General features: G+C 34.9%; 1 protein-coding gene across 2 annotated transcripts in view; it reads right to left on the bottom strand.

Annotated features, from left to right (window-relative positions):
• Positions 1-25318, bottom strand: part of LOC114335167 (probable 2-oxoglutarate dehydrogenase E1 component DHKTD1 homolog, mitochondrial) — a 138039-nt gene that overhangs the window by 111932 nt on the left and 789 nt on the right. Inside the window, exons 2-6 of one of the 2 annotated variants that reach the window (XM_050652662.1) lie at positions 19718-19838; positions 18444-18612; positions 18098-18317; positions 17882-18043; positions 7258-7436 (exon numbers count right to left, since the gene is read on the bottom strand). In XM_050652662.1, coding sequence (XP_050508619.1) covers positions 7258-7436; positions 17882-18043; positions 18098-18317; positions 18444-18612; positions 19718-19838 — 851 coding nt within the window. Of the gene's footprint in view, positions 1-7257; positions 7437-17881; positions 18044-18097; positions 18330-18443; positions 18613-19717; positions 19839-25318 lie in introns of those variants that run through there. The other variant, XM_050652664.1, reaches the window with a different exon arrangement.

A 25318-nucleotide genomic window follows, 5' to 3' on the forward strand; every position in this document is an offset into this window, starting at 1 on the left:
TTAAAATATACAAAACTTCAACTATTTCAACTTCTCTGATCACCATTATGAAGGGTTGACGCTTAATTTTTCTTCTAAAAAGTTAAAAATAAATTTTGCTATAGCTTGTATATATAGACCTGGTTACAGTTCCGTTCAAAGTGATCAAGAGTTATACAGTCAATTGGAAACGCTCATAGCCAAACATAAAACCTTAATTGTTTTTGGTGATTTCAATCTAAGCAACATTTCTTGGCCGCTGATCAATCACCCTCATGATACTCAATCCCAGCTTTTTATTAATTTCTTAGAAAATTCTGGATTAGAACAAATAATCAATGAACCGACTCGTTTTCGTCTGAATCAACAACCTTCTCAGCCAGATCTTACTTTAACCTCTGATGTTAATCTTTTAACTAATATTTCGGTTACATCTCCAATTGGAAAGTCGGACCACGCAGTTATTTCAACTTCCATACAGATCCTCAAGTCGGAAATATTACAAAATAATATGCTAATGACATATAAAAGAATAAACTATCATCGTGTAAACTTAGATGTATCTACTGCAAATTGGGCAGATATGTTGAATGGTAGGGATGTTAAAAAATAGTGGGAAATTTTTGAAAATTTTCTGAATGAATCCATGCGCACGAACTCTCATTATGTGCAACGTAGATGTAATCCTAATAAGCCATGGATAAGTTCAGAAATATTTGAAATGATAAAATTTAAAAAGTCATTATGGAAAAAGTATTTACGAAGTAAAACGAATGCTGACTACCTCAATCATAGAACTTTTTCTAATAACTTAACATCAACTATTTTTAAATCTAAACAAAATTTTGAAAACCAACTGTCCTCAAATAAGAACAAAAAACCTCTTTATAAATATGTCAGAAATTCTACTTTATCTAAAGTTTCGTTACCTATTTTAAAAACCGAAACAGGCGAACCAACCTCAGTGAAAATGGAAGTTGCTACTATTTTTGCCAAAAAATTTCAAGAAGTGTTTACAATCGAGGAGGCTCTTCCGAATACTTTACGTGTTGTTTCTACAAGAAATAACTACGATATTAGTGACATAGACTTTGATCCAGAGATTCTTAAACACAAAATTTTGTGTTTAAAATCCTTTTCCGCTCCCGGATAGACGGTTTCGCCGCAATTTTATTTAAGAAGTGTGCAAACTCAATTATCCATCCGTTAAGTTTTATAATGAAAACCTCATTTTTGTCACACACTTTACCTGATGGCTGGAAAATTTCTAGTGTTACTCCAATTTATAAAAAAGGTGACAAGTTAGATCCTGACAATTATAGACCAATTAGTCTAACATCCATTGCAGCTAAATTGATGGAATCAGTTATTCGCGAATCGGTTATGAACTTTCTCTTAAACAATAATAGAATTCCTATTTCCCAGCACGGTTTTGTACCTGGAAGATCTGTAGTTACTAATATGTTAACATGTGTTAATGACTGGTTTCTTTGTTTGGACAGTAATCAACCTGTTGATATTATATATTTAGACTTTGCTAAGGCTTTTGATCGAGTTCCTCACAAGAGACTACTATTTAAGCTTGAACATAACGGTATTAGAGGAAACTTACTTGAGTGGATTAAAGGATTTTTAATAAACCGTAAATTTTGCATACGCGTTGGTGACTGTTATTCCTCAATGTTTAGTGTATACAGTGGCGTTCCGCAGGGTTCAGTGTTGGGGCCGATTTTGTTCCTAGTGTACGTTGCTGATCTGCCAATTCACCTTAAAAGTAACATGTCGCTTTTCGCTGATGACACAAAGTTATATGCAAATCCCTTTTCTGGTTACATACAATCAATTACAGACCGACCTTCAAGAGGTTGCTAAGTGGGTAGACGATTGGTGCTTGCCATTAAACACATCCAAGTGTGCAGTTCTACATTTAGGTAAAAACAATCCAAGGAATCGGTATGTACTTTCAAATGTTTCTCTAAAAACTGTTTCGCAGCAAAAAGACTTGGGTGTACTTGTGACGGAAACATTATCTTGGTCTGAACATATCCAGTCGGTATGCAATAAAGCTAGAACATCAGTTTACTTATTATCTAAGACTTTCTCTAAGATATCGCCAAAAAATTTTGTTGCTCTCTTTAGTGTATATGTAAGACCTATTTTAGAGTTTGCCGGACCCGTGTGGAATGTCGACTGGCAAAGGGATTCTGATCGACTTGAATCTGTGCAAAGATGGGCAACAAAAATCTCTTATGGCCGTAGTCGTCCTTCCTACGAAGAACGGTTAACCTACTTAAATTATCCTACATTTATGGACCGACGACTTCGTGGGGATTTAATAATTGCTTATAGAGCGTTACAGGGAAAGTTTGGGATAGATCTCTCACATCTTTTCCCTTTGAGCAACGACCTTAGATTGCGGGGTCATCCATACAAATTAGCCAGACAACAGTTTCACAGTAAATGTCGTGAGAACTCTATATCCAATAGAATATTTTATACCTGGAACTCACTTCCACACGACGTCGTCGGGGCTGTATCTGTAAATTGCTTCAAAAATAAATATGACTCTTTTAGTTCTGTATCACGGGAACAATAATTTTTCGTTTCTTAAATTAAATTAATTTATAAGTCGTATGTAGTCTTAAGTTTAGGTTTCTTTTTGCATAGTTCTTTTTAGTCAAATGGAGCTATATAGGTCCTAGACCTCGGCTCCTTTTTCTTTAATAATAATAATAATAATAATATGGCTTCCACTCGAGAACACCTAGAACAGATGCTAAAAACTGTAGAAACATTCTCTAATGATATTAGTATGCAGTTCGGTCTAGACAAGTGCCGTGTTTTGAATATAGTCAAAGGAAAGGTACAGCCCGGTGGATTCGATATGCAAAATGGCCAGAACATCGAGGCCATGGGCGAGAACGATATGTACAAATATCTTGGAGTAAAGCAGGCGCGGAAAATTGACCATAAGCAAATGAAAACTGAGATAACTACTGAGTTTATACGAAGGGTAAAACAGCTGCTTCGTTCACACCTTAACAGTAAAAATTTGTTTAAGGCACTAAACACCTACGCATGTTCCGCACTTAGCTATTCATTTGGTATTGTTAAGTGGACAAAAACGGATATAGAAAATCTTCAGCGAAAAGTACGAACACACCTCACAAAGGCACAAAAACACCACCCTAAAAGTGCAGTAGAACGAACGACATTACCGCGGTATTTAGGAGGAAGAGGACTTATGGATATAGGTGAGCAATTAGATAAACAGATTGCTAATTTAAGAACTTATTTTCAGATGCAGGCTGAGACATCTATTCTACACCGCGCTATTTGCGCAGTAGATGACACAACATCGATTAAACTGAGGGAACCAGAAATGCGCATAAACCACCTTACTAAGGACGAAAAACTGCGCGCCTGGATGGGCAAACCTCTGCATGGGCGACATCCGAATGAGGTCAGCCAAGACTATGTCGACAATACAGCGTCGAACTACTGGTTGACATCGGGAAAGATGTTTCCTGAAGCAGAAGGTTCATTACTAGCCATTCAGGATCAGGTTATACCAACCAGAAATTACCTGAAATATATCGTCAAAGACCCTCAGGTTCAAAACGACAGATGCCGATATGGATGTCAAGCCCAAGAAACCATCCAACATATTACAGGGGGCTGCCAGGCATTTGCTGCAACTGAATACAAGGAACGGCATGACGCAGTGGGAAAAATCCTTCAACAAGAGATAGCTATCAAGCTGGGACTTCTCCAAACGGACCATCTCCCATATTATCAATACGTCCCTGAGAGTATGCTTGAGGATGGCAACTACAAGCTATACTGGGACCGCACTGTGCTCACAGACCAAACAGTTGCACATAATAGACCAGATCTCGTAATAGTTAATAAATTAACAAGACAAACAACACTTATTGATGTGGCGATACCTAACAACAATAATCTACGAAGTAAATTTACTGAAAAGATCGCTAAGTACAGAGATCTGGAAATTCAAATACGAAGACAATGGAGAATGCAAAGTACCCAGACGATACCTATTATTATATCTACTACTGGTGTCATTCCGAAGAACCTCCCCGAAAGCATAAAAAGGCTGGGTCTAAATGAACAGCTATACAAGACCATGCAGAAAGCAGTACTACTCGCAACGGCCAGATGTGTACGAAAATTTTTGGGAGATACACCTGCATTCCAAGTCACCTAGGGCTCGATAACACGGAAAGAGTCCCACCAGAGCTCAATCATTTTGATACCGTAGGTATCTGGGATGAGTCAATTTTCCCCTTAGAGGGAGTGTGAGCCGTATGGCTAAATCTGGATAATAATATTTATATCAAACATCATCACAAAAGAATTTTTAAAGAAATATAAATCCGGGATCCGATGGAGTGTGGCATGGCACTCTTCACCAGTTTATGTCGACAAACAAAGAGAAATAGAAAATATATAATAGTGAAATGAAAAGAGAGCACGGTTAGTACCCACGTTACTGTGAAATTAATAAAATATTTTTGATAAATTCGGTCGGACCATTCCGATGGAGCTTGTCCCCTCGAGTACCGAGGGTACACCACCAGGCGATAGAAATTTTAGTAAGTTGGTTAATTCATACAGTGATAAAAATTACAACACAATGTCCTTAGACCATAGTTAGTCCATAGTAAAATTTCCATGACACTGACCTTACCAGTTCATAGCCGAATTAGAAGAATCTGTATCAGCTTCTGACTTCCTCTGAACCGTGTTAATTTACCGACAAACGATGAAAGACTTCGCGTCGATTCACGCCGTCCATAAATAGATGGTTCGGTCTTAGCCCAAGGATCGTAAATCACTTTACAGGGAAATAACGCTATTTTATGTAGCGTTGATTTCTGTCTTTAGTTTTTCATCTTTTTCTATTACATATTTTCTATGTCTATTGGCGTGCCACGCCACGTTCCGTTGGATCCCAGCTTAATTAGTGTTTATTGACTTAACAATAAGTATATACAGGGTGTTTGGTAAATAATGGGCCATAGCTTAACCTTAGATTCCTGAGGTTAAAATAGATCGATTTAAGCTAACTTACCTTAGTACAAAAGTTAATAATAACCGAAATACAGGGTGTCAAAGTTACTCGTTTATTTTATTTATTTTTGAATATTTCCTGATAGGTATGGGACAGCAACACGAAATTTGGTAAGTGGTGCTGGTATTGTACACCCTACTAAATTATGTTAAACAAACGTTTCTGGCTACTCCCAGAGGCATACGACGGGGGAACATGAATGGTTGACCATTTCCAAATTCTACGCCACTGGCGGAATTTCTATTTTAGTGCAATATTTTGATTCTTCAATACTATCTATGTATACTCTTCATTCGTAACGATAAAGCCATTAGTTTTCGAGATATTTGAAGCTAAAAACGAAGGTGCATAATAAATTAATCGAAAATAAGTGTGCCTTTTCATTTTTAACTTAAAATATCTCGAAAACTAATGAGTTTATATGAGTTTATGAGTTTATATAAAACTAATGAGTTTAATGAAGAGTATATTATTTGCATAGAAAGTTTTCGAGAATCTAAAAATTATGCTAAAATAACAGTTTCATCATTGGCGTAGAATTTGAGAAGGGTCAACCATTCACTTTCCCGCGTCGTACGCCTCTGGTATTAACCAGAAACGATTATTTAACATAATTTAGTAGGGTGTACAGTACCTACACTTTCTGCCAAGTATCATAAGGATATGTCAAACAGTTTTATAGTACCGGTATAATAGTCCAGGGTTACTAGGACCATCTTCTCCCGGTAAGGGTGGTTAACCCTTATCCGAGGGGTGGAATGATTAATAGTCGTATCACTGCTTAAGTTGTTTTATTATACTTGCATGAGTATAAGCTGGTAGCAAGCTACGCGACGTCGTCTCGCGGAGTGGAGATGATACTATTTGAATATGAATAATCTTACGTCTAAGAAAGTATAATGACGAATGTGGAATGTGGATTCCCTTACTATGTTTTGATTGTATAAGTATATTTGAAAGTGCCGAGTCAGCGGCGACCCTGAAAGGTGTTTATAGTAAACACCGACCGTGACTGTATGTATAACTACTCCTCACAATCTAGGTCAATAATATTTATGTAACGAAAGATATTTGTTTATGATAACATTTAAATAATTGAAAGAAATTAACGTAGATAATTAAAGGGTGTTTTAAAAGATATCTAATAAGTACAGATGAATTCTTGTACACTGGGCACACATAGTTATTAAAGTTTTAAATAAAGAATTAATTATTAACAAAAAAGAATACTTTAAAATAATTTGACATATCCGTGTCTTATTTGGCAGAAAGTGTACACCCTAATAAATTATGTTAAATAATCGTTTTTGGCTACTACCAGAGGCGTACGAGAGGGAAAAGTGAATGGTTGACCTTTCCCAAATTCTACGCCACTGCGGAAGATGCTATTTTAGCATAATTTTTAGATTCTCCAATACTTTATATTCAAATAATATACTCTTCATTCGCAACGATAAAGTCATTAGTTTTCGAGATGTTTGAAGTTAAAAATGAAAAGGCACACTTATTTTGATTAATGTATATTATGCTCCTTCGTTTTTAGCTTCAAATATCTCAAGAACTAATGGCTTTATCGTTACGAATGAATAGTAATAATTACATAGAAAGTATTGGAAAATCAAAAAATTGCACTAAAATAGCAATTCCTCCAGTGGCGTAGAATTTGGGAAGGGTCAACTGTCAACTATTCACGTTCCCCCGTCGTATGCCTCTGGTAGTAGCCAGAAACGTTTGTTTAACATAATTTAGTAGGGTGTACAGTACCAGCATCACTTACCAAATTTCGTGTTGTTGTCCCATGCCTGTCAGGAAATATTCAAAAATAAATAAAATAAAAGTTTAACTTTGACACCCTGTATTTCGGTTATTATCAACTTTTGTACTAAGGAAAGATAGCTTAAATCGACCTATTTTAACCTCAGGCATCTAAGGTTAAGCTATAGCCCATTCTTTACCAAACACCCTGTATAGTGAAAAAAGAGGCCTAAAAGACTCATTAATATTCAGCTGAGCGACGTATTATTGTTCAAGGTGTGAAATTCCATAAACAAGGGATCTGCCTGTTTTATGAACTGATCCCTTGTGTATATAATTTCACACCTCTAAGAATAGCATCCCGCTGAACTGAATGTTAATGAGTCTCTTAGTTTACTTGTTAGACTGTATCTGTACACTTTCTTTACCTGCACATTTAAAATTTTGTCGGACCATCTTCTATTTCCATAATCTCCATCTTTTGACATCATCTGTTTGGCTCGAGTTTTACCCATTGAAACTGGATTAGCAGCTTCCAAGTGGGAAGGATTATAAAGCATAGTAACGTGGACAGATTTGTCGTCGTAAGTAAGATCAGTGGAAGAAACTAAAACATGAGGGGTCCTATTTTCTACTAATTTAATACACCCATACCTCGTTTTACGGCCTAGATACGTTCCACGAAACATGGTCGCAAAGCGAAATGCCGTATAACGAATCAATTATTCTAATACAAATTCATAAAAATTAGTGATGAGCAAAACAAGAACAAGACCAAGACCAGGCTAGTCTTGGTCTTAGTCTTGGTCTTGTTCTTGAAAGCTTGGTCTTGCAGCGAAAAGACAGTCTTGGTCTTGGTCTTAGTCTTGCACTAGCCGGTCTTGTTCTTGGTCTTGGTCTTGCTACAAGAGTCTTGCTGGTCTTGCTTTTTTGGTAGTAATAATTTGAACCAAACAATTTCGAATAAAATGTACATTAAAATAAATAAAGATGTGAAGAATGAAATTATATTTTTTGCTTTAAAATTTTAAAAAGAATGTAGAATGTAGTTTCAAACGGATACCAATTTTAACATTAAATTTTATTTATATTTCATTAAAAAGTATGTTTCAAATATAAAGGTTTATTTTCAAATTTCAATTTTAAGTTGAATTGAGACACAACCTGCTTTTTATACATTCAATAGCATATGATATATTTACCATACCTATTTATACCTAATACTATATATAACATAATAACTAACCCTAATGGGGAGTAACAAACGCTTAATTATGTAATTTGTTATCTTGCAATTCTTTAATTTTATTTTTCTACAACCGTGTTAAAAATGCAAATTTTAGCACTCCATACGAGCGTTAAAAATGCTACTTTAAGGCACTAGTGCTTTAAAAAAATTTTAAGGCACTGCAGTTCATAGATATTGACCGTATATGCAATTTTGATGTAATGTCAAAAAAATATAAAATTGGAATGTCAGTCAAGTTCAAGTAAAAGTTTTTGTAGATATATTAAACGTGTACTTTTAACACTTATATCATAAATAACTATTAAACTACATTGCTCTCGTAGCACGAGTTATTCGCACTTTTTATTTTCACATATTTTTAGATTGAATATCCATTATGACATTTAAAAAGTTGAAAATATTCGGATGTGGGTAGTAAAAACTAGAATTTAAAACACAATGAAATGATTCGCATGCTATTTGTAGTACTGGCCCTTTCTGGGGAAACCTAGATTCTTCCAAATAGTTTTCAACTATGAAATCAGTAAAATTCTTAACGCGTTTGTCATCCGGAATTTTCACAAATAATTCAACTTCCAACTTTCGTTGATTGTAAAAAATTAATCCAAAAAATAATTTTAAAAATTTCCCAGTATCGGAATTTTTATCATTATATTCAGAAACTGAACCTAAGCTTTGGATTTTGCGATACCAAGATTGACACATTATAATCGACAACCAGTTATTTTTTATTCAAGCCACAATGCTTTCACAGCATTGTGAATCCCTTTTCAAAATCTATTATGATATTTTTTGGTATTAATTTTAAATTTAACGACCTATATTTTTCCTCGATTATGCGAAAATAATTAGTATTTTTATTAGAAAAAAAAAAGCGAAAACTACTGGTACATAAAAACCGTTTTTAATGGCATTTTTTTTAAATGGATTACCCTATCTATAATTACATTTTTTCGTCTTACAAGTAATTGCAATTGTCCTTGAACTGTCGCCGTTTGAAAACTTGCCTTCTGCACACTTTGAAGGTTGAGAAAATGCAAACCGTTTGACTTAATCAAAACGACTTAAAAATATAACCAACATATTATGTATTTTAAAAATTCGATATTGTTTAAGGTTTATGACAATGTCAGTATATATTATTGAACTAAAAAAATAAAGTTAAATAATAAAAAACCAATTTCGCAAAAAAGTTCAAGAGTCTTGCAGGTTGGTCTTGGTCTTGCGTAGTCTTGCAAGGTTCGGTCTTGGTCTTGGTCTTGGTTTTGAATACCTGGTCTTGGTCTTGGTCTTGCAAATCAAAAGGCGGTCTTGGTCTTGGTCTTGGTCTTGCTGCAAGACCAAGACCAAGACCAGTCTCGCTCATCACTAATAAAAATTTAATGGGATCGGTTCAAAATTTGTTAAATATGTTACATGGTTTGTCGTTAAAAATGCATTTTATCTGTTTATTTAATTTAAATCAAAAATGCATACAACAAAAGCACATACACTGGTATATAAAATAATAATAGATTCCAAAAACCAAAAATAATCTACAAACTCCAGCTTTCTTGTTGTATCTCCATATAAAGGGTAAATGATTTTTATTTAGTCCTGTAATAGGCCTTGGATTTTTGGACAAATTAGAAGTGGTTTTAGCTTAAAATCACCAGTGGCATTTGCACCAAGTAGCAAAGTTAATCGTTCTTTAGACCATTTATAACCAGGCGCAGATTTTTCGGTTTTTCAGATGTACGTGCGATCAGGCATTTGCTTCCAACAAAGTCCTGTTTTGTCTACGTTAAACACTTGTTCAGGTTTTTAACCACCTTTTTCTATAATTCCCTTTAAAATGTTAAGATATTCCTTATATGCGGCCTCATCTCATTTTTTTTCAAATTATGCATAAACAAGTGGAACATGTGGCCGTTATAGAGAAACATTTTAGGCCGTAAATCGAAACCGTGCCGTAATTGAACAGGGCCGTTATAGCGAAATGCCGTATACAGAGCTGCCGTACAACGAGGTATGGGTGTAGTTATTTATGTATTAAGTCAGTAAAGTGACTCTTTATAGAACGAGTCTGATCTCACGAGAAGAGCGAGCTTAGCGAGCGAGGCGAGTAACAGACGAGTTCGATAAAGAGCCTTTACTGACGTGGCGCATACAAAATTTTATTGCCAACATAATTTGATATTGGTTTTAACACTTACTTGCAATTTACAATTCAAGAACTTTTTAAATTTTAGACGTATTTAATAATAATTTCATGACAGTGATGACAGATAACTTTCTCAAGATGGCCGCTTTCGATTTTTAATCGATAGTTGTCAATATTGAATATTTATTTGATAAATCGATAAAGTAAAATACCAGCTTTTCGAATATGTAAAAATATTTTTTCTGCGGATAATATTTTTTAAATGAATATACTTAATTATAAAATACTACAGAATTTCACTTTTTGACATAAATTTAATTGATAATATCGCAAATTTTGTACAATATTTTTAATAAATATCTCGGTAATTTGATTACCTAATAATCGCGGCAGGTAAAGTAAAATTCTTCTTTCAGTACAATAAAGTGCTACTTTACTGCCGCAAATGAAGACAAATGAGTACAATAATGAATGACTTTAGTGACGGTTGGCGATAAAAATATTTATATCTAACTAAGTACCTATCTTCATTGAAATGAACAGCAGTTTTATGAAAGAAATCCGAAAAAACCTATGTATTTTCAAACGAAATTTTTTTTAATTAGCTTAATGCCTCGATAATTAATGGCCATTGGCATGGTATAGTGATTTGTGAATAAGATAGTGTAATGTGTAGTGTGCGTGTTGAGTAAATGTCTTGTTACTTAGTAAGATCGAGTTCATTGTCTTTACAAAGAGACGCTAATTGGATCCGAACGTCTGTGGTTCCTCCGGTGAGTAGCAATCCCACAAGTATAGAAACTATTTTCATTTATTAATTTTTAATAAACGAAAAATTTCCTACCCAGGTGAGATTGCAACTCGCAACCTTTGGATCCAAAAGTAGGCCCTCTTACCACTGAATCACAAAGGGGGCGAAAATGATATTTAATGTACACTCAACCAAACTTATAAAGGAATCATCTGATATTTTTTTATTATTTTAAGCGAATTAAAGCTAAATTAAATTTTCTTGCATTGCATCTCTCCGGAGCCTAACTACAGGTTATACAGTCAAACCCGCTTATTGGAATAGACTGCGTGCCAAGCAAAAGTATTACTATAGTCGGGATATTCTAATAATCGATCATTGGTTAGTAGTATAAACGTTTCGGGTCCTCAAATTTATATTCCTTAAACCGGGATATTTCTTTAACCGGTATTCTAATAAGCGGGTTCGACTGTAGTACCAAATCAACATACCTGCGAGCTATTAATGTTGGTTGAATGAAAATTAAAGGATTTTTTGCACCGATCCTAATTCGTCCCCAGAACATGGCCCTTCCTCTTTTATATTTGTGAACATATGTGGCAGTTTTCATTGTTTCTTGTCTTCCTCGTCCTCAAAGTAGGTACACGAATTCGTTAATCATCCGATTTTACATAAATATCCTACTTTCGTTTGAAAATAGCACACTTTTCCGATTTCCAATGTTCCAGTCTTGGTGTTGAAGACACCACGTGATCACTACGTGATCAGTCTTGTGCTGCCTGGTTAACTCGGGATCCCGTAACTTTCTTCTGCTATATAGTCCTTGGGCACGGCAACTCTTCTTCTTATCGGTTCAACTAAAATACTTACACCTATAGCTTCCAAAAGCTGCAGATTTCAATAAGTTTGGTTGAGTGTATACTCTGGCATAGCGAAATATTTAATGTTGGTATAAAGTTTTGGTCGAAATTTGGAATAAATATTTCCCGATTATTCTTAAATGGAACGCCCTGTATTTTAGTATTGTAATGAAATGTTATAGCAAATATCAATAATTTCAATAACAGGTGAAAAAAAATCAACAAAAATAACACAACAACAACAAAAATGCATAATCAAAAAGATATCAAAATGCGTACCTAATTAGAAAGATTGTTTATGTGCAAAATAATTATAAAAACACACATTGCTAAGACTTTGACAAATAGAGTGTGAAGATAACAGGTAGGTATACCCGACACAACCATTATACAAAATCTAAATTTTATGCCAATTAACAAATCAATATAAAGTGAAATCTAAAAAATTAAATTAAATGTAAATCAGTATATACTTCGTCTAATTTACTAACCGTTGCACGTCATCCGCGTCATAGCCTGTGACGTCACATGATACCAACACGAAATATTGAGAAGGTAGGTGTGTTCTTTTTTAGAATCACTTTGCCGAGTACACTGGAATTACAGCCACTAGATATATTTTATTATATAGGCGTAGAAATAATATTTGAAGATTTATATTAACGATAACCTAAAGAAATACACAATAATATGTTTCAATCAAAAGAAATGGAGAGCCATTCAGGGGCAAATTCAGACTAAACAAATAATCAAGAATATTGATAAAAAAACTCTCGAACAGTTTGATGATCGGTTTGATCAACGAAAGATCAAAGCGGTCACTGAAATGGTGACTGGACATTGCCGTTTAAGAAATCACCTATACAAACTAGGTAAGGTGAATGAACCATGGTGCAGAAAGTGCGAAATGGAAGAACAAACTGCCATACACATACTATGCCATGGCAGTGAGCTAGGTGATGTAAGGCAGGACTTCACTGGTCAAATGAGGTTTGAACCAGAAGAGATCCTAAAACTACCAATAAGAAAACTGTTGGCCTTCGTTGAGGCCACAGGACTTATTAAAGTTTAAGGAGAAGAACAGTGTTTGGTACAAAGATCTTATGACCAAGTGCCAGAGACTAACGAGCCTCGCCTGAGTTAAGAAGAAGAAGAAGAGAGATGTTTCATTTAATTTGTATAAATGGATTATAAAGCGTTTTTATGAAGCACATTTGCTCGGAACACACTGTAACTGTAATCGAACGAAGGTGACATTTTAGAATAAATTGGTAACATTTATTTGACAGTTGCGGTGTTGACACTTCATATCTGTTTATATTCTTTATTATAAGTATCTGTTTTATTATATTTACTGTTTTTATTATTTACTTTACTATAAAAAGATCCTCTACTATAAAAATATAAATTTCACCTAATTTTATCATGACTTGGAATAATCGAGGTCTGACAACTTTTTTATTTGTTATTGTAGACATATACAAAGAAACCTACCGGCTTCTGCCAAGAGTTCGGAGCCGTTTTTTAATTATTAACAATGCAGTGCAGAATCGCTTGCACTGCATATCTTAAAAGATTATAACTTAATTCTTGTTCTCTATTGTTCTCTTGTTGTATAATCCACGTTTACAATAATTATGTGATCTATTTGATTTAATATGTATTCAGGATTTTTTTATACTTTGGCAACTATGTCAACTTAGATCTCTGGCGTAGATAATGACGTACAACGGTAAGTAAATTAGACGGACTGTATATACTTAAAAATAACAAGAAAGTCGTTGAATTTATAGTAAATGTCCAAAATGACCTCTGTCTACATCAATAGGTACATAATAATTATTGCAAGCGATTTTCAAGAGCGAGTTACCAACCATCTTGCAAACAATTCAATTGTTCAGGAATTGTTCAAAAGCACAATTTGACGTTAAACATATGATATACATATGACATATTTGACGTTAATGTCTTAAAAAGCGAATATTTGGAAGTTCTCTGTTCACTTTTCTCTGTTCAGTTGTTCTTCACTTTTTTGTTATAGTTTAGTTGTCGGTGTTAACATTAATTAAGTGTGCATCGAAAGCAATTATGCAGTGTGAATTATTAGTACCAGATTTTAACATTAGCTGGGTCCATTGAACTATTAATTTTGTGGTGTGTGTGTGTGTAACAAAAAATGGAAGTAGATGACGATAGGAATATACCACCAGATCGGGGAAGGAAAGTAAGTCAGTATGAAAAAATAAATATAAATAATAACAAGCTGAAAATGCGAGCATTGTCATAACGAAAACTTTGTATATTTACGTATTTTAATTCATAATATGGAAAATGTCTATTATGAAAAGTAGTTTAGAATTAATAATTATGTTTTAATGTGCAATTATATCATTCTAATTTAAATGTTATGAACTATAAAGGTAGTTTACTCTTGATCGAAATTCATATTTTTTATATACCTCGTACTTATAAAATTAATAAAATTTTATACAAGGTGTCCCAAAAGTAGTGGAACGGTCGAATATTTCGCGAACTAAACATCGGATCGAAAAACTGAAAAATACATGTTCAATCATTTTCAAAAATCTATCCAATGACACCAAACACCAACCTCCACTACACCCCCTGGAGGTGGGGTGGGGGTAACTTTAAAATCTCGAAAGGAAACCCCTAGATTTTCTTGCAGATTTGGATTCGTTACGCAAAAGTAAGCAACTTTTGATTTATCCTGATACTATGGGTAAATTATAGAATCGGTCTAATATCTCGAGAAATACACTTCCAAATGAGAAACCAAACAAATTTTTTTAATACTTTTCGAAAACCTATCGAATAACACTAAACATGACCCTCCAACCCACCCCTGGAGGTGGGGTGGGAGGTAACTTTAAAATATTAAATAGCAACCCCCACTTTTTATTACAGATTCCGAATTGTCATGAAAAACTAAGCAACATTTATTCGAAACATTTTTTAGAATTGTTGATAGATGGCGCTTTAATTGGAAAAATACGATTTATTAGCGCCATCTATCAGCATTTTTAAAAAATGTTTCGAATAAATGTTACTTAATTTTTCATGACGAATTCGAATCTGCAATAAAAAGTGGGAGTTGTTATTTAAGATTTTAAAGTTACCCCCACCCCACCTCCAGGGGGTGGGTTGGAGGGTCATGTTTAGTGTTTATCGATAGGTTTTCAAAAAATATTAAAAACCTGTTTTTTGGTTTCTTATTTGGAAGTGTATTTCTCGAGATATTAGACCGTTTCTATAATTTACCTATGGTATCAGGATAAATCGTTTTTCCCAATTATAGCGCCATCTGTCCACAGTTCGAAAAAATGTCTTTAATAAAAGTTGCTTACTTTTACGTAACGAATCCAAATCTGCAAGAAAAACTAGGGGTTTCCATTTAAGATTTTAAAGTTACCCCCCACCGTACCTCCAGGGGGTGTAGTGGGAGTTGGTGGTTGGTGTCATTGGATAGATTTTTGAAAATTATTGAACACATATTTTTCAGTTTTTCCATCCGATGTTTAGTTCTCGAAATATTCGACCGTTCCCCTACTTTTGGGACACACTATGTATGATGGTTGCATCATAAATCTTAGAACATGAAGAGCTTTTTATGAAGAATAACTTTTATTTGTCAAATTAAAAATAAAAAAGTTATAAATGAAAATGTTCTTGGTATCCATAATTTGAGAAAAATCTTCAAATATTTTTTTCCATTAGAAGGATGTACACAGACACAATACTGGCTAGTGATTTTAGTCAATAATTTTGCCAATTCGACAAAAAATAATTTCTAAATAGTTAATAATTATTACTAAATAATTAGTAATTTTGCCAATTTCGGCAAAATTCTCAAAAAACAAAAAAAATACCTTCTACAATCACTAGCCAGTTGTGTCGAGTTTAGCCACGGTTCTTAAGACATTACTACGGTTGCCTAAATCGACTAACCAATGAACATTAAGGGTGAGATTACATCACGAGAGTTTACTGTCATTTGAATCGTAATATGATTTTTTTCGAATCCTGAGAAAACCAAGTATTTTAGAAAAATTTAAACGCAGGATGTAAGATTACATTATTACCGAGGGCGAAAAGCCCCTTAGAATAAACAAGCAGATTCTATTGAATGAAATATTTGAAATTAAATATCACACTTCTCTTTTATTTTCAGCCCTGTAACTTATTAAAATAAACATTATAGAAGTTTTCAGGGACTTTTAGCCCTCGGTAATAATGTAGTCTTTCATTCTGAGTTTAAATTTTTCAAAAATATTTATTAGTTTTCTCAGGATTCGAAAAAAATTAATACAATTAAAACACATTGAGAATTTTGACATGCGTCAAAGTTTTGCATTAACTCAATGTAAAATTCTGAACTGTTGAATTCCAGCTTCCCTAATAATTATTTTACATCAAAAGACATTAGAAACTATTTGAAGAGGATTGAAATCTGTATTGGAAATAACTGTTAAAATTGGTCTACGTAATTAAACATATTCCAAAATTTTGTAAAAATGTAATACATTTTAGTTTTCAGCCCAAACTTAGGCCACACACAATGCAATAATGTTCACATTTTTGAACTGTCAATATTTTTATTTTATCATCTATTGTTTAAAAACAATACAGTTGATAAGATACCCTCAGTTGCGGAGAAAGGATTAATAATGAAGATTTTTTTATTCAGTCAATGGTGTGAGCACTGTCAGTTAAATAATAACGTGTGGCCTTACTTTTACACGCATACCTATTGTGGCAAATGTATCATATTTTTCAAAATTTTGGAATGCATTTAAATCGTAGAACAATTTTATCTTTTGATTTTAATACAGATTTTAATTCTCTACAAGTATTCTCTCATGACTTTTGATGTAGAATAATTAGGAAAGCAGGAATTCAAGAATTCAGAACTTTACATTGAGTTTCCTATGGCCCTTTTTACGATTCGCCACCCGGTATAAGATAAAATGTGTACTATTTGTCTTATTATTTCATAATAACACAAATAATACATATATATACACAATAACACACATTCAATGATCGAAAATAATTTAAAAATATGGGAATGTAAACTCTTGTGACGTAAAGTCAAAAATATAAGTCTCCCCACCACCGTCGGACAAGACAACCGTAATAAAGTCTAATAACCGTGGAGTTTAGCGACATATTTTAATTTTATAGCAAATGGAACAGTCCATTTATCATAAAGGGGAGGCCGTATTTATACTGGTATAAACCTTTTTAAAACTGTTAATAAATTACTGCTTTTAAAATATTTATACTCAAATTGTATTTTTGAACATCTTATTTATTTTATATAATAATTAAATTCACTATCAAATGTCATTGATGTTTTATTAATATTTAATTTAAAATTTAGTTTGACATTCACGAAGTGTCAAACTCGAATGTAAATAACCTATGCTTGGCAAATCGAGATTTAGAAAAAAGTAGCCTACTTCCTAATCAACCATTTGAGCTGACCTTTAGTGTGTCGGTAGGAGATAACCGAATTGTGACGTCACATTTTAGACTTTGAGGTCGATTATCTCGAAGACGGTTAGATATATCGAAATGCCGTTTTCAGATTTGGATTCAGAAGGCAAAACTACATAAGAATCCATCGATACATCTGCTCTAAGTATTGCAGGAGCGGCAACGCAATAACACACACACTTTTGCAAATTTATAAACGAAAAGTTTTCGTTGAAAATCAAAACAGCAATAATAAGGTAAGCGAAATATCTATTGAAAAAAATTAGTATTCAATCACTATTCGCCAAAGTTGTCATATTTCGCCGCTACGGGCGCTGGCATAGTTTCGTATATCCCACCATAGTCACGCACGGAGCGAATTGGCGTTGAGTACTTTGTTAACTAAAAATATGTTTCAAAAATCTAAATATTTTCATATTATTGTTAATATGGAAGTGTCTGTAATGTTGAACAAAAAAGGTAAAACTGTTAGGCAAACAAACATTTCAGCGAAAAAAAAGTTGTTAAAGTATTTTTATAAAATAATTCTTACCACAATGACTTATGACATCCCCAGTTGCTTGGTAATGTGCAGGAAAATCGGGGTTACCTTTTAATTTGGTGAATAATTCGACAGGAGGAAAATTTAGTAAACCTGTCAGTAAATTTAACCTCCCTCTATGGTTCATTCCTAACACTATTTGTTCAATACTGTCTAAAAATATAACACATTAAAACTTAAATCATTTTTTTTAATTAAAAGACGTACCTTTGGCTGCAAGTCTAAATAGTTCAGAAAAAAATACCATAATACTTTCAGCTCCTTCACCACCATATCGTTTAAGGCTAGCGAACTTTTTTGCCAAAAAATGGTCAAAATTTTGTGATTTGAGTAACTCACGGGCAATTGTTACTTTTTCGTTAGCTTCTAGTTTTAATTGTGGAAGTTTTTCGAGATGTTCATTCAGCCATTCAATTTCTTCTTCGTCCTATTAAAAAATCTAGCCAAAATAAAATGGAAAGCTTCCAAACTTCTTATTAGGAATAAAATAAGCTTTAATAGAATAAAATAAATACAAAATTAAACATAATTAAAAACTAGTTTAGATACTCACCTCCAAATATACATATTCGGCTGCTATTGATTTGCAATATGCCTCATTTAATAACTCCAAAGCGTTTTTAACGCTCCCTTCCGTCAAATTTGAATTTATGATCCCCTTAAAATGTACTATGTCATCTTCATTCAGACCATATCGCTTTAGTTCAATTTCTGGGGATTTTCTGCAAAAGAATAGGTATCTTTTTATTAATCTTCTGTTAATTTCGATAGTGTTTCGTCAACGCCAAGAAAGGCGAATAAAATATAACAAAAACAAAAAGAAAATACAAAATAATAGAGATACAAAAGTAATGTAATGATCTTTTTCTAAGCATGTCTATCTTCTAGTAATATTGGCGACCACATTGACCCATCTTATTCTAGGTATTCACAGCAGCTCGAAATAGATCAATTATTGACGTTAGACCCATCCATTTCCCTAAGTTTGTCCAGCCAGGATATCTGCGCCCAGGGCCCCTCTTGCCCTCAATATTACCTTGTAGAATCAACTGTAGAAGTCGGTATTTATTATTTCGCATAATTATAAGCTAATTTTCTGTCCTTTACGGTGTTAATATTTTCTTTGTTTTTTCTTAGCCTCTGGAGAATAGTTATGTTAGTTGTGTGGTGTATATATGTGACTCTTAACATAGGTCGATAGCGCCACTTTTCAAATGACTCAAACCATGTTTTGCATCTTCTGTAAGATTCCAGCTTTCTACTCCATATAGAGGACACTAAAGACGTAACATCTAAAAATTCTTATGCGTATCTATACTTAAAGCTAAGTTGCAAAGAATCTTCTTAACACTGTTAAATGAGTTTCTGGCTTTTTCAATACCAGTTTTTATTTCGTAGCTCACGTAGCTGTAGCTATGATATCAGGTATCAGTGTATCATTTATTGTAATTTGACTGGTTATGTTGGTGTTCTTACTATGTGATCATTATTTCTGTAGTTTTCCTACAATTAGTTTTAGGCCGTATTTGTAATGTATTTCTATAACATTATCCATCATCCTTTGAAGCCCCTGCGCACTATCTGCCAGCAATTCGATATCTTCAGATACAGTTTTCCTACTTTCGATGTTTTCTCTTCCACCTAAATAATATATGTGTTTATTTTATAAATATATCTAATTAATCTCAAAATTTCTTGATAGTCGATCATGCTACAGATCAATTGTCAAGAATGCCTACAGATCGTAATGAATGGAGAGGTTTATTGAGGGAGGCCAGGGTCCGAAATAAAATAGAACAATTTTTAAAATGTCAAAAGGATACTTACTCCGGTATTTCTAATGCAACTGGATTGATTCTTGAATACTTATGACCATGTTGTCTATATGCTGATACTAATCGGAAAAAATTGCTCTGCTTCAATCTGATATCATTCACCTCCTCTGGAACTAATAAGTTACAATTAACATAATATCCAGTGATGTATGGATTTCTAAGAGCCACAAAATTACTTCTACCACATAGCAAGAAACATTTATTACAATCAAACGGCCAAAATCAAAATAGAAGACCAGTTAACTGATAAAATTGCAGTAGAACGAGGAGTACGACAGGGCTGTATTTTATCTCCACTACTATTCAATATTTACTCTGAATGGGTATTTAAGGAAGCTTTAGACGGTTGTGCGAAAGGAGTATTAATAAATGGTGAATAGTTGAATAACATTAGATATGCAGATGACACCATAGGTTTTGCCGATAATCTGAATGATTTGCAGATATTAACAAATCGTATAACAGAAGTCAGCAACAGATACGGACTAGCTCTTAACGTAAAGAAGACCAAATTTATGACAATTAGTAAAAACCAATACTAAACGCTCAACTTACAATCAACCAACAGAATATCGAAAGAGTTGAGGAATATACATATCTGGGTACGAATTTAAATAGCCAATGGGACCACTTAACAGAAATTAAACAGCGAATAATAAAAGCTAAAGCGGAGAATGAGATCCATTTTCAACAGTCGAGACATATCATTAAAAACAAAATATCGTCTGTTGAAATGCTACATATTCACAGTTCTGCTCTACGGAATGGAAGCGTGGACACTAACTGTTGCATCTATGAATCGCCTCGAAGCTTTCGAAATGTGGTGTTATAGGCGCATCTTACGTATATCCTGGGTTGACCGAATTACTAATGTGGAAGTCCTGCGTAGAATGGGGAAAGAGTGTGAAACTCTCATAACCATCAAAACAAAAAAATTAGAATATCTAGGACATGTAATGAGAAACCAAGAACGTTACGGCCTTCTCCAACTGATTCTCCAAGGGAAGGTAAATGGTAAAAGAGGACCGGGAAGAAGACGCATTTCCTAGCTTCAAAATTTACGAAAGTGGTATAACACAACTACCACTGAACTGTTCCGCGCTGCGGTAAACAAAGTCAAGATAGCCATGATGATCGCTAACATCCGGAACGGATAGGCACTTTAAGAAGAAGACATAGTGAGAAGAAAGGGGAGTACGGAACTATTGGTAGTAGAAAGAAAGGTAGAAGGATAGGTAGAAGGCTGAAGACCAAGAGGAAGATCTCCAACATGATGGGCAGACCAAATTAAGACTCTGGTAGAAAAATCTCTACATGAAGTCGTCCATCTGGTACAGGATCGTAGCCAATGGAGACAGCATCATCACCTATGACCACTGACAGCCCATTGAGGGCATGATCGCCCATTGTGGTTTCTTGGCTCTAAAGTTTTACATGGTGTGGAGGCCAGCCACACACATAACTCTTCAAAAATTATAAACGTTAAATCTAAAATATTACTTTCTTGTTTGTCTTTTTGAGGAGATGGAGACAGCAAACTAACAATATTTAGAGTGTCCACCACGCCCTGACAAAGGCTCAAGGAATGAGGAGGAGGTATACCAACCAACTCAATATACCGATATAATTCGATCTTCAACCTAAAGTGGATCTGGACTGGCCATGTGGCAAGAAATAATTTTAATGGATTGATGAAGGAGATTTTGCAATCACGACTCAGGCATGACAAAAGAAGTAAGGACAAAATAGGAGTGAGAAAAAACTAGTTACAAACAGCTCAGAACATTTAAAAGAAACCTACATCCAACTGTGGACTAAACAGAAATTTATAAATTCTTCTACTTCTTATACTTGTTGTAGATCTGTCGATCTGTTAATTCCGACGTTGAAGTATCTCTTGAGAGGTAGACTGCCAGCTATCTCTCCATCTTTTTGGTGGCTTCTAGAGCAATTCTTGGTAGTCTGTGCTCGTCCATTCTTTTTACATGACTGAACCATTCTCTTCGTCTTTGCCTCTCCATCTGACTACATTTTGCACGCCATATTGTTCCCTGATGATGTTGTTTCGTATTCTATCTCTTCTTGTCTTCCCTGCTATTGCTCTTAGTGTCTTCATTTCGGCTGTTCGTAGCATGCTTTTGATTTTATTGGTGTCTTCTCTTAATTCAATACCATATGTCATAACAGGTCTGATGCAAGTTTTATAAATTCTAACTTTGCTGTCCATTCTCATATATGGGTTATTCCAGACCACATCTCTTAAACATCCGGACAAGACAGCGGCATTGTTAATTTGTCCTCTTAGGTCTCTGGCTGGGTCATGATAACTTGATAACACTACACCTAGATATTTGAACTGGTTTAGCTGTTCTATGGGTTTCCCCTCTACCACGAGCTTGCATCTAATTGGGTCTTTCGCATTGGTAATGCATTTTGTTTTCTGCGTAGATATGTTTATGTTGAGTCGTCGACATGCTTGATAGAATCGATAAAGTTGTCTTTGTAGGTCATCCTCGTCCTCTGCAATCAGGGCTGCATCATCCGCATAGCACACTATACTGTAGAATTTAGAATTACAGTATTGAATAGAAATGTACTGAGGCTGTCTCCCTGCCTGATTCCTCCTGGTGTTGGTATGTTGGCCGTAGTGGTGTCGTTTGTTTTAATTTTTGTCGTGTTGTTATTGTTCGTTTGTTTTATGACTTCAACAAATTCCGTATTAATTATTACCAATCAATACATTTTTTTGATTTTCACTTTTTTTAAGGGGCGTTCTCACGAATCAAATTTGGTTGACCAATTTTAGTTGATCAACAAAAGTTAAAAACAACTCGAATTAATTATTGTTCCGAAATGAACGTAGCAAAGAGTGAGGACTCTTTGTAGCCCGAGCAAGCAATACAGATCGATGATAAGTCACTATTTATAGAGATAGCAAGAATAGAGTGCCTTACGCTGGCCTGCATTGTTCGGGGTAGGATTTCGTGTGAAAGTCCTTGTACCCAGGACTCTCACATGGTAAGCACTCTGCTAATGATAGAGAGCCCCTATAGCGCATCAGAGTGTTATCGGGGGGAAGTAGATAGTCTGGAGTTTGGAGTGCCTACATGAGTTAATCTTCCTCGCCCCAAAGAATCTCCGAATGTCATTCTCAAGGAGTGTGCAAGTCTCTCAGGCTGGGTTAAACAGTATTCCTTGTTTGATCACTTGAACGATAAAGGTTTGGCAGGTTAAAATTTTTCTAGATCAACTAAAAAGCTAATCAATTCTAAAAAGAAACAGTTACAACTGGTGTCTGAAAGAGAACCTCTCCGTGAACCCTTCTAAAACTAAACTGGTAGCCTTTACAAATGAGAGGAAGCTTACTGGACTGAGTGAGCTGAAATTATTTGAAGAGGTACTGGAAATAACCAATGAGGTTAGGTATCTAGGGATAACCCTAGATTCGAAGCTCAAAATTGAAATACTCATATTAACAATATAACCAATAGAGTTAAGCGACTCTTCTGGAACTGCAGACGAGTTGTAGGTAAAACCTGAGGATTGAAACCAAAGGTAATCTATTGGTTATACACATCAGTGATACGACCGACAGTCACTTATTGTTCAGTACTCTGCTGGAGAATGGCGGCTTTGCAATCTTGACCACTCTCACCACAATACAAATACAAGCGCTTCTAAATATAACAGGAGTCTTGAATAGTACAGGAACAGCTTCGTTAGAGGCTATCACAGGTCTTCCTCTGCTGCAATTATATATTTCGGCGGTAGCCTTTACGACCATACCACAGTATAAAGAGGGACAGTAAAACCTCTTCCATGTCGGCACTTTGATCTCAAGAAGTAATACCGGCAGAACGCAATTGGTAATTCACCAGTGGTGGATGCTGGTTTTCCCTGTTAAAACCCGTACGTTTCTATGCGACTAGCAATGCGAGAGTTGGGCAAAAGCGACTGAACGCCATGCGCGACTAAAGACTTTACTTCCAATTTTTCGGAGAGTGGTTCTACTGTCCCTCTTTATACTGTGGCCATACTGAGACTCAAAGCAACAATACTTGGAGGCCTAATTATGTATTGAATAACCACTACCACTACTGGGATTAACACTGATGGGATTATACTTGAGGAATATATCTTTATGATCTTTATGATGAACTCAGATATGATGACACCAGAACTAATCTTCACTGTACTACTGTAATGTGAAGGTCAACACAACATTATACCATCTAGAATCTAGAGAATAAAAAGTCCCAAATATTAATGGGGACTTAATATGGTTCACTGATGGATCTAAAACTGCCCATGGTTACTGGATCAGGAGTCTTTGGACAAACATGTAACTATAATAAATCTTACAGCCTAGGTCATCATACAACTGTGATCCAGGCGGAAATTTTTGCTTTGATGGCCTGTATCGATGAAATCATTGATGAAGACCTTAAATTTAAGTGAATCAACATTTACACAGATAGCCAATCGGCTATTCTGGCTGTAAAGTACCCACTCACCAAATCAAAACTGGTGAGATACTGCAAAGATCTCCTCAACAACCTAGCAAAAGACAATAAAGTGTCTTTAATATGGGTACCGGGTCATGAACGGGTGCCTGGGAACGAACGAGCAGATATGTCAGAACCTTTCTGTGGCATAACTAAAGATGTTACGAAAAACGAGATTCAGAAATGGCTGATAAAAAAATCATCAAGGCAAATCCAGACTAAAAAAATAATCAAGAATATTGATAAAAAACTCTCGAACAGTTTGATGAACCTCAATAAACAAAAGATCAAAGTGGTCACTGAAATGGTGATTGGACATTGCCGTTTAATAAATCACCTATACAAACTAGGTAAGGTGACTGAACCATAGTGCAGAAAGTGCGAAATGGAAGAAGAGGCTGCCATGCACATACTTTGCTATTGCAGTGTGTTAAGTGATGTAAGGCAAAAATTAACTGGTCAACTGTGATTTGAACCAGAAGAGAACCTAAAACTATCAATAAGAAAACTGTTGGCCTTCGTTGAGAAGGACACAACTTATTAAAGTTTGAGGAAAAAACAGGGTATGCTACAAAGGCCTTATGACCAAGTGCCAGAGACTAACGAGTCTCGCCTGATCTTAGAAGAAGAAGAATGATGAATATTCTCCTTTCATCTCCCATAGTCAGAAGGTAAAAACGCTGAAATAACACAAATGCATGTGTACCATGCACAGCAGCTTTCTGAGTCAAAAAAATGTTGATTGTGATTGTCCAGTTCCCACATTTCAAGGCAAGCTTTATCTTGAAAACTCGTAGAGAGGGGCCGCGCATCTAATACAGATCGATGGTAAGTCACTAGAGATAGTGGGAATAGAGCGCCTCACGCTGGCCTACATTGTTCGGGGTAGGAATTCGTGTGGGAGTCCTTGTACCCAGGACCCTCATATGATAAGCACTTTGCTGATGATATAGAGAGCCCCTATAGCGCATCAGAGTGTTATCGGGTGGAAGTGAATATTCTGGAGCATAGCCTGGAGTGCTTACATGGGTTAATCTTCCTCGCACCAATGAATCTCTCGAATGTCATTCTCAAGGGTGTGCAAGTCT

The sequence above is a fragment of the Diabrotica virgifera genome, chromosome 6, assembly GCF_917563875.1.
Source record: "Diabrotica virgifera virgifera chromosome 6, PGI_DIABVI_V3a".
Lineage (NCBI taxonomy): Eukaryota > Metazoa > Arthropoda > Insecta > Coleoptera > Chrysomelidae > Diabrotica > Diabrotica virgifera.